General features: G+C 40.6%; 3 protein-coding genes across 3 annotated transcripts; 2 read left to right on the top strand and 1 right to left on the bottom strand.

The window, feature by feature from the left end:
* Positions 1-158: 158 nt before the first annotated feature.
* FOMMEDRAFT_138415 (DnaJ-domain-containing protein) lies at positions 159-1,676 on the top strand (the record flags this gene model as incomplete). Its single annotated transcript, XM_007262657.1, has 7 exons — positions 159-195; positions 522-612; positions 676-752; positions 816-877; positions 958-1,166; positions 1,309-1,412; positions 1,477-1,676. The coding sequence occupies 7 exons, from the start codon at positions 159-161 to the stop codon at positions 1,566-1,568; spliced, it is 672 nt and encodes a 223-aa protein (XP_007262719.1). The 3' UTR covers positions 1,569-1,676.
* A 3,445-nt stretch (positions 1,677-5,121) lies between these two features.
* Positions 5,122-5,776, bottom strand: FOMMEDRAFT_77397 (uncharacterized protein; the record flags this gene model as incomplete). The annotated part of the gene is made up of 2 exons (XM_007262656.1): positions 5,122-5,652; positions 5,714-5,776. 2 exons carry the CDS (start codon positions 5,774-5,776, stop codon positions 5,122-5,124), a joined length of 594 nt encoding a protein of 197 aa, XP_007262718.1.
* A 2,419-nt stretch (positions 5,777-8,195) lies between these two features.
* FOMMEDRAFT_77288 (uncharacterized protein) lies at positions 8,196-8,650 on the top strand (the record flags this gene model as incomplete). Its single annotated transcript, XM_007262655.1, has 2 exons — positions 8,196-8,466; positions 8,544-8,650. Coding segments are annotated over 2 exons (378 nt in total), but the record flags the coding sequence as incomplete, so codon positions are not given.
* Between the last annotated feature and the right edge of the window lie 2,148 nt (positions 8,651-10,798).

Raw genomic sequence — 10,798 nt, 5'->3', positions numbered from 1 at the left:
ACTTAATCGCATGTTAAACCAGCCAATATCCGAAGGAAGCGATGTTGAGAATCAGCAGGGTAGGTTGTACCAACCACATATTTCTTCCACCTTCAAATTGTTCAGCTACGGATTTCTCCAATACATGCACATTGCACTTTTGAAGACTTACCTCCAACATGACCAACCTACTCTTCACTGCTGCCAGTACAGTCAGTATGATCATTTACATTCTACATCTCAGAATATTTAGATACCAAATATCTCCTCAAGACACACAATTGTTCGAGCATTTATCTCAACGAGGAACTTGAAAGAGCATTCTAATTTCTGAGTGGTGGAATCCAGACTATTTATGCACGTGACAAGAGATACCATTCACGGCAACGTCGATCACAACATTGGAAGACTTGACTAGCACCAGCACGGCGGACTCACTCTGCAACATACGATGACAGAACAATCATCAGTCTCAACCACAAATGCAATACCAACCCCATCAATATCTCGAGAAGAATCGAATTCCCTCCCGGCAATAACAGAGGAAGAGCTCGAGAAACTGTTAAACCGTGAAGCGTCCGCGCTTAACAGGGAACTTGAGGTTGAACGGATCCTCAAAGCTTTCAAACTTAAGTGCGGCGTTTTCATAAGTTACTCTTCCAGCGACTTACGAACAGTCTTAAATGGATGAAACAGCCCTTACGAAATCCTCGACATAGACGAATCTATACCAACAGAGCAGGTCAAGAGGCGCTACAGACAACTTTCGCTCTGTGAGTGTCAATCTCTCCCTCCTTGCGGCTACATACTTACCTGATGTCTCTGCTTTAATCTAGTCATCCACCCCGACAAGACCCCACACAAACGCGCACCGGAAGCCTTTGATCTCCTTAAAAAGGTTCGTCATATTCTCGCATGTCCTAAGTCCTTTCTCTAGTTCGTGCTGACGCTTCCTCATCCCAACTCCGTGTGCCGCAGGCCGAATCGGAATTGAGCGATGAAAAGAAACGTGCAGAAGTTGACGCAACAGTTATGCAAGCTCGTAACCTCCTCCTCAGGGAGCATAAACTGCCTACGAACATTGAAGACACCGACCCTCGTCTAAAGGACCTCAGTCCACCGTTTCGCACCCAACTGCGCCTGAAGTGTAAGGAGATAATGATTGATGAGGAGGTCCGGAGACGAAAGTGCGTAGTGACTTAACCTTTTCCTCTTCTTCCCCTTCTTTTTCTCGCCATTCCTGTCGTGTTTTGCTCATCCCTTCCTATTGCCCGCTCACGGTTCTATGATTGATACGGCATACACTGACTTTACACCTCATTCATGCAGAGCCATCAAGATGAACCTCGCAAATGAAGGTCTTGAAGCCCAACGTCAAGAAGCCGAACAGCTCGCGAAGAAACGCAAAGCTGAGGCAGACAAAGTGTGGGAAGGTATGTTTGTCCTCGGACTAACATTTAACACATGCAAATTGATCATCTTTACTTGCTCGAACAGAAACCCGAGAAGAACGAGTCGGCAGTTGGCGCAACTTCGCATCAGGCTCAAAGAAGAAGAAACAAAAGACAAAGCCAAACGTTCTAGGATGAATATCTGGTCATCTATTCCATCGACCTTCTACCTAGTAGTCTCTGCTCTGCCTTACCCTCTCCTCGCATTCTTGTTTTTCTATTAACTATTCTTGTGCTTATCTAGACACCGCTGTCCGAGTCCATTGTAGACATAGATCTTACCGTGCATCTGCTAAGCGCTGAAATATCGATGTAATCTAACGCGCTTATCACCTTTCGTAACTAATAAAGATGCTAGTTGGCACGATAATCTGATGCTTGCTCTACTAGGATGCTCAATCGGTACTATCGTTCCTTCAAGCATAACATGAGTACAGTAGAACCTGACTGGCTAGACGTGCCAATAACCTCGAACTGCGATCTGCGCAACATGCCACATGTACGTGCATTGCCTCATATTTGCTCCAGATAACAGATGGCAGTGTTCATTTTAGAATACTGCCTTGCATAAGCAAATACAACGGGAACTCAGACTATTTATGACCTTATGACAGCAGTGAAGCTTTTTCTGATCCTTGAATATCTTACAATACACAAGTTCCAAGCAAGTTCTGAAAATGAGTGTCAAAGAGCTCTAGACAAGAGATTGGGAGAGTGCTAAAATAATACATAGACAGAAATCAAAAAGACAGGGGACAGTTGCATGTCTACTGAATGGACCTCCTAATCTGTTGCATAATACACTATACTACAAATTGGACAAGCAAAAGCAAGTTAAGAAAAGATACTATAGAATCAAACAGTAAAGGAAGGCAGAATGTTACACTTCTAATTAGACAAGTAGTAGCTATAAGTACTTTAGAGAGCCTTACTAAAGTTTTGTAAATCTAGTAAGTAAGACAACTATAAGAAAGAAACAATCAAATTTTCAACTGTTCAGAGCCATGTAGATTGTTGACTCATTAATAGAATACTATAACAATAGGGACAAGAGTACTAGCCATCTCAGGTACAATTGTCAGTATCTCAAAAATGCTTACAAGTAAGAATCCAATACTTGACACATAGAGACTAAGTTCAATAATACACAGCACATTTAATACTATGTAATATGAGAGGATTATGAATTGTAATTCCTAACACTCAAAGCCAAAGTGTTTAACCAGTAATAGTTACTGTACTGAAAATAAATAGATCCAATATAACATGTTGTTCATAATTGCTTGTAGTGATTTTGAATATCAGCTTTAATAATGAACTTGCCTAAGGAGTAATCAGGGACAAGGAATATAGTACAGTAAATTGAAAGGGGTATACAATAGTAACAAGCTATGACTCTACTATAATCTTTTTGTATAGTTGTCTTTTCATAACCTTTGAGATGATACCAAGCTACTACAATAGTGTATTCATAACATGTTAGCATAATAGTCAGACTTGAAATAAACAACATCATATTGCCAGCCATAAAGACTTTAGAGAGTAACAGTATTTTAGAAATAGTGTTAGAGATAAAAGCTGCCAGACCTTTGTTGATCAACAACAGAAGAACAAGTACTGACAACAATGAAATATACAGTTAGTATGCAGAAGGTGGGTTGCCCTGAAGCAGTAGCATGCTTATCACATGCATTATAGTTACTATGGTTATTTACATATCATTAGTACTACAATACACAGCTGCATGGCCTGAAGACATACAATGGGCATAAAACCTTTCTGTGTAGTATCTACATCCTCCTGGTTGACAGCAGTGTCGGGCTGAGCTGTAGCTATCTCTGGACGTCTGACAACACCCTGTATGTAGTATTTATCAAGTTGGGCATAGAGAGAGGCTCTGAGGCAGGGTGCACTCACTTGGTCTCTGTTCAGTTGTAGCTCCTGCTGGATGATGTATGTAGTTTGAAGTGGACGACATGCAGTGCAGAACTGGGAGTAGATGTTGCATTATGAATAATGCAAGGTTTAAGTTCTTGGCTGAAGGTGTAGCTTACTCGGTTAGTAGATGATCGTATCCTTCGAATACAAGCTGCAGGAGAAAGACGGTGGGTCATTCGCTCCCTTCGAGTATTGAAGATACCGACCTATGACTAAAAACCTCAATAATATAACAACTGGGTATCAGAGCGGAACGCTACTCAGTCAAGCACATTGAAAATAAAAAAGGAAGCAGAGACGCTGATAGGGGCGAAGTGGTGGTGATTAGACTTGCACAATGCAGACCTGGCGAAGGCGCTTCCGGAGACTGAGACATTAGTACTTGATTGCCACATGCAGACAGAACAAGTATATATGTAGTGCCTTGTACCACGTTTCCACAATATCTAACCGTCTACTCTATCGCTCCTTGCACACGTGTTTTTCAATTGCTGTAACGTCGTTCCCACCGTGTGTTGGATAATAAGAATATAACATACACCAGGACGCAACTAATCAGAAATATCAATGACATTGTCATATGAAACAACCTCTGAGATGCGTCTTCGAACACGCCGCTGAGGAACGGGTACGTTCTCTTTATCATACTCTTCATTTTCTTTATCGTCGTCTTCGATCGTGATCACTTCTTGCGTGATCACCGCGGGAGTTGCTCTCGTTTGTGTTTGACTTCGTATTCGTGCTTGTGATCGCGGGTGAAGTGAATTTGATGACCGTGTAGAAGTTCCATTCGACGAAGTCCTCTCTTGGGACTCCTTGCCAGCTTGCTCAACCGTCGTCCCTCTTGCCTGATTCTTCTTCCCTCCCTCGAGCGCTGCCTTCTCGACTTTTTCGATCTCATCAAGGAAAGCCGCGTCCATCTCCGCGTCATCATCATCAAATTCGAATTCCTCGTAGCTAATTTTCCTTCGAAGTGTCCCTGACCCTAATCCCGTACCCAATCGTGATCCTGGCTCTAAATTTGACGATGGAAAAGGCAGCTTTCCCGTAGCCACCGCCGAACGAGACGAAGAACCAGAAGGTGCATAAGAAGGCCCCGGATCCTCCATCGAAGAATCAGTAATAATATCAATCGGGTCTCCACGTGCAGGAGAAAGTACACGTGCAAGGCGCCGTATATTTCCATTCCCCGCTGTCGTGCTACCACTCGAGCTCGCCGATCCGGGCCCAGATACGAAGAAATTCGAAGCAACAAGTGTTTTCGAAGATGATGAGGAAGGTACTGGCGGATGAGGCTGTGTTTGTGCATTTTGGGTTACAGTTGAACTTGAACCGGGTATGCGACGTTTTCGTGGAAGGTCGGCATCGTCTACGTCCATCCCATCTGCGCGACGTTCTGGAGGTTCGCAGATCTCGCGGAGAGGTGAGCGTACTTGAGCTTGTGCGGCCATCGCTTGCACTGGATGTGCAGCCTGCGGTGGAAGATGATTCTCGTTCTCATTCTCATTGGTTGGACCTTCGTCATTTGGTACGGGTTTCCTATATGCATTGAATGAATTTAGTAATGATTGAAGTGTAATATTAGGGAACGTACATCATACGCTGACAGAGACCTCGCAGAAATTCTCGTTCGCGGAGTTCGTCTCTGTCGTTATTCTTATGTCCCTTTAGTACTATCCCTTGTGGCTCAAGGAACAAAATGCCCTTCCGGATCATTACATCTTTCAATAGCATCTGCACATCGAACCCGCAATTAGAAATCAACAGCAATATTACAATAGTAAAGACTATTCCCAACCTTGAATCCTAATGAAGTTTCCTCCAGTTTCAGCTGGGGAATTGACCTATACTCAATGGCCGGCATTGTTACGCTGCCGTCTGAAACCTCGAGCCTCAGCATGGACCTCGGATAACTCGGTATAGGTCCCTCATCACCCCCACCTCCATCTCCACCCTGGCCTTCATTTTCTGCTCCCTCCTCATTATTCGCAAGTCCAGCAAGATCAGCGCGTTCAAGCTTCGCCTGCCTCACATTAAACAAGTTGAACGCGCTATGCCCAATTTCCATAATGGAAGTGACTTCAACGAGTATTGAACTCCCTCTAATTCGTGTGTTTTTCATTGATGACGCATTACGAGGCAGTCCAGTATTAGGTTCCATCGAATCCCGCAAGTCGGATTCGAGGAGTTGGTTCTCCACTTCTGTGAGGAATGCTTCGGTTTGCGTGTTTGGGTTCAGATTCATCTCGGTTGCGATCCATTCGCAGCAGGAATCAAGCCACTCCTATGTAAAAGCTCATTCATTAAATACCATAGCGCAGCAGTAAAGGACGTCTGCTTCGTACCGTATTTACTACAGGCTTGGGATACGATTGCTTAACCCATCGTACGACTTGAGCCGGGGCCATAGCACATTCTTTACTTCCTCAGGGGAAGTTCTATTCCAGATGGCAATCAAATAGTAGACCCAAGTTTGACCATGAAGCTGAAGCTGGTAATTGAAGGTGGCAGTCCAACAGAAAGGACAAAAGCTGGACGCGGTCACGCGCCTTGTTCAATTTAGTACTGACGTCGCGCAAGACGCGTCTTTCCTAAATTAGTCCTTACCTAATCTGTTGGTAAATGTAAATTTTTTCGGATTGAAGTTTCGTCGAGCCGAAATGTTCATTCCTCGACCATATCGAGTCGACATGTACTTCAGAGCCCATGTAGTAATATTGTGCTCCATATGTCTGTATGGATCAATCGCATGATGGGTTGATTTCTTTGCTTCTCGCTCACAGAGACAATCACTACGTAAGCAAGAAGACAACTTTGTTCACGCAATCCTGATTCCTGATACGCTAACTCATAAAGCGCGTCAACAGGATTGCAGGATTGGTATACAACAGCCAATGTTTATATCGAGGCATCAATATCACCTGTTTAGAGCGCGCTCTGAAAGAAGTAGATCCAATCCACAGAACCTAAGGACTCGAATTATCGTAAGGAGATGGGTAGAGGATCTACAAGTACCGGAAAACAAGCAAGAAGCAGGCAAGTATCTTCTAACGGGCATTCTGGGGGGCCAGATAATAACGTATGAATACCTCTGCTTCTCCTCATCCCGGCAAAACTAGTGACAGAGAGACTAACATGAAATGCCGGTTTAATGTATAGACAGTATTCAAGGAGAGAAGAGACGGCGGAAACACGTCTAATGGTAAATCTAAAGAATATAACGAGCTACTTGGAACGCAGCAAATCATCCAAGGCATGATAAGGTGGTGGGACCAACATTTACTTACAATTGATACTGGTCTAGGTTTATTTTCACTCGGAAGAAGCCGTGACAGCTCACGGGGTCAAGCCGTCCTCTCTGCATGTAAGAATGTCAAAGAAAACGCAAAATTAACGCATAACGATCTTGTGAGATTTTTTAAATCTGACGCTGGAGACACAGATAGTAAGGAAAAATCCGAAAAGCAACCTGGAGAGCAGACTGAAGAATATCGGGAGTTACTCGAGATACACGGGAACATCAAAGGACTAATTGCTGTCTATACCCAGATGTTAGATACAATCAAACTTGGTAAACGTGCAATTTCGGTAAATGATCGTTCACAAGGAGCCCAAAGTCTCTTGTGCAGGTGCAGGGAGATCCAAACAAAAGTAAATGAAGAATATGCCGAGCTCTTCGGGACAAATATAGAAAATGAGTAATTCATGTCGCTAATGCTGCATGTATAGTATTACTGTACCCATCTGTATGGGTACAACCAGGCAGAGTGCGTTACCGGTGGAAATTGGAAACCTAACTATGTGGACGCGTTACAGTTGCTAATACAGACAACCAGACGGACGTTGCCGGAAGTTACTATACTACAGTCATTAACCGTTCCTTTGAACACTACCGTTCCTTTGAACACCCCCCCTTAACTCTACAACAACTTACTGTAAAATCTCAAAAAAATAGAATTACTTAGAGCTATACTTTTACTTTAAGTATATGAATTTTGAAGCAAAAATATTCAGTATTTATTTGTACAGAAAATCAAAACCGGTAAAAATGAGTGAATTCAAATTATATGACTGTAAACAACTTTTTTTTGAGATGCTTCTGCTCAATAATTCAAATTTAAAACTACATATTTGTATTCTTCTGTATCATAGCTACAATTTGTATCTTTTATTATGGATATTGAGTGTGTATTTAAATTAATATTGAACAATTTGTTGAGACTACTCTAAAAGCGTGACAGCTGAAAAATGATCAGTGTGAATGACCTCATTACTCAAAACACTAGGTTAATGACACATCAGTAAAGCTATAGTCTGTTATGCTAAATACACTTTTTTTCCTCTTGTTTCCTCATTCTCTAACAACTCTACATTCATGACAAAGTCTGCTAAATCTAAATCACTACAAAGAAGAGAAGGAAAAGAAAAAAAGAAAAAAATATTGTTGCTACTATGGAAATGTATCAGGCTGAGCTAGAACAGCCACTGGACAAGCATTGAGGGCTCTGAAAAATTGCTGACATGTTTGAAGGAGTGACAATGGGTACATTAAGAAATAGGGTGGCTGGAAAAAAGTCTATTTTAGAGTTTAATACTTTAAAGACAAAGCTAAGTAAGGAGGATGAAACAGTACTTACTCAACTAATACAGATTTCTTCTGACTGAGGCTGCCCCTTCACTTGTAATGATGTTTGACATACAGCAAACTGTTTGCTTGAGGCACAAAATGGACCTGGGTACTTAGAGTGTAGACCTACATTTGTTCAGCAATTCCTTGAGCATTACTATAATGAATTGAAGACTTACTAGAGTTCTCCCCTGAATATTCAACAAGCAAACAGATTAAACCCTACAACTGTTCATAAGTGGTTTGACATTGTAGAGGACAAAATTATAAAGAAAGGAGTCTTATCTGAGAACATATTTAGGATGGATGAGTCTAGGTTTTCTTTAGCTAATAATAGTATAAGGTATGTTATTAGAGCTAGAGGGAAAAGGATTCAGTACAAGCAAGGAGGGGCAAATAGAGAGACTGTAACTGCTATCATTACAATCTGTACTAATAGTACTTACCTAAAGCCAGTTATTATCTTCAAAGGTCAGAATATCTGGTCTAAATAGATAGAAAATAATGTTGTAAACACTAGGTAAGTAAACATACTTTCTAAAAGAAAGAGACTAACTTGCCTGATAGGTTTACTTGCTCTCCTAATGGCTGGACTGACAGTGAAATTGCTCTAGACTGGTTCCAGAATCAGTTTGAGCCAAGTACAAGAGAGTAGGCAAATGGACATACTCAAGTTCTTATTCTTAATAGTTATAGCTCTTATTACTCTCTTAACCTTCTTAATGTGGCTGTTACAAGTAATGTTCATATTCTTACATACCTACCTTATTGTATGTATACATTGTAGGGCTTGGATGTGGTGTACTTTGTCAAGATGAAACAGATTTGGAGAAATCTTATTAATGAATTTGAAACATATATATTATAATGTGTAGGAAAGTAAGACTTTTTAGGACTGTTTGGAAGAGCATTTCTACTTGCCTTTGACTAGTATACTATTCAATCTGCCTTCTGTGTCACAGGAATACATTCATTCAACCAGGATGTTATTTCTCTAGAACAGTTATAACTAAGCAAAGTCAGTTCCACATCCTCCTCCTTTCTCTTACTACTGTCTACTCTAGTCTGTCATATTATGACTGTATTTTACTATCAGCCTCTAACAAGCTTTAATGTTAATGTATTAACACACTTACTAGTAACTACACCTTCTGTATTGTCATCTTACATTTAAGACTGTTAAGACACTAGTTCTTATAATAGTAGTATTATTATACTACTACTATAAACCTATCTAGATACTAGCTCTTATAGTAGTAGTATTATTATATTGTTACAGGTTCCTATCATTAATCTAGTAATTAATCTATCCCTGTACACACTAACAAAACAAATACACTTAATATACTTATTACTAGTAATGTTAGTGTCTAGAAGTTTTCTAGTAAAGAAGGAACAACTTACCTTTTCAGAAACACTTCTACTACTTGTACTAGAGAAGGTTCCTTCACATCTTAAAGATCCAGACTGGAAACTTATAGACCTGTACTTGGATCAGTTAGTAGGACAAGAACTTAGAGTAGAAGTTAAGGAACTTACTAAGAACATTACTCAGACATGTTAACACATTAAAATCAGCTGTAGTATTATGAAGGGGCTCAAGTACAGCTTGTTCTAGCCTCTCTTCTTAATACTAGGCTCTAGAATACTCTATACAAGAAGGAGAAAGGAAAAACAACAGAGAACTCACAAGTTTTTAATAATAGAATGTTAAAGATTATAACCTTAGATAAGACCAGGGAAAAGCTTAGGTAGAGGAAGGAGTTGAAGGATAGAGAGGAGAAGGAGGCCTATATATAAAAGGAGGAGGCTAAAAGGAAGAAGGATGTTAATAATACAATCAAAAGTGAATGGAAACAAATTAAGACACACTATAACAAAGACCTTACTAAATAGTAAGATAAATGCACTATGTAGAAGGAAGAGAGGCTTCTAAAGGCTTACTAGAGCTCTAGACCATTTAGACTAATAAAGAAACAAGTCTAGGAGTGTCTACTATGAGAGAGAGGTATAGACAGTACTATATACAAAGAAGTAGTGTCTGGATAAGGTGAATACAACCCAGACCTGTGTAAGTGTAATGAACAAGGCTGGAAGTACACCTAGAGCTGTAAATAAAGTTATAGAACAATTGTGTGTACAAAATAAAGTAAGAGGAGCATACTAAGAGTAAACATAAGAGTACAAGTTGAGAGTATAAGGGTGAGGAGGATGAATGTGTGCCAGTGTGACACTGTGTCACAGGGTGTTCAAAGGAAGTTGTGTCAATTCTACATCCAGACCCTGAGTCCTATAGTCTTTTTTTGGTTAGCTTGAATTGGCCACCCACAGTTCAACTTGAATTTCACTAAGTCAAAATAAAGTCCTTTTCTAATAAAATACATGTTCCCCTCCCTAATCCTAGCCAAAACCCATCCTAACACCCAAACCTAACAACCCAACTTATCCCAAACCTAATTGGGGGGCAAAGCCCCCCAAACCCCCCTCCTAACTTCTTAGTCCAAGAGTTGCCGCACTAGTATTATGTAAGTGGCCATTCAGGGTCATCCCAAATTGGGTCGTGAGACTCAGGGTCTGGATGCGGAAAATCAAAGGTTTTCAAAGGAGCAGTTTTTGTGACAAATCCTCTCATTTTTACTACATTCATTTTAATTTTTCTACAAATCCTAATAGCCTGAAAAAATTCAGGCATGCTCTTATTACCATTTAATTCCTAATTACAGCTTAATTTTTCCTAATTTTTTGTGTAGAGTAAAATACAATCAAATTTAAAGTTGGTGTTTAAAGGAATGGTTAATGACTG

This window comes from Fomitiporia mediterranea (assembly GCF_000271605.1).
Source record: "Fomitiporia mediterranea MF3/22 unplaced genomic scaffold FOMMEscaffold_2, whole genome shotgun sequence".
Lineage (NCBI taxonomy): Eukaryota > Fungi > Basidiomycota > Agaricomycetes > Hymenochaetales > Hymenochaetaceae > Fomitiporia > Fomitiporia mediterranea.
The sequence above is the reverse complement of the archived record's forward strand: the minus strand, read 5'-3'. Positions and strand labels throughout refer to the sequence as shown.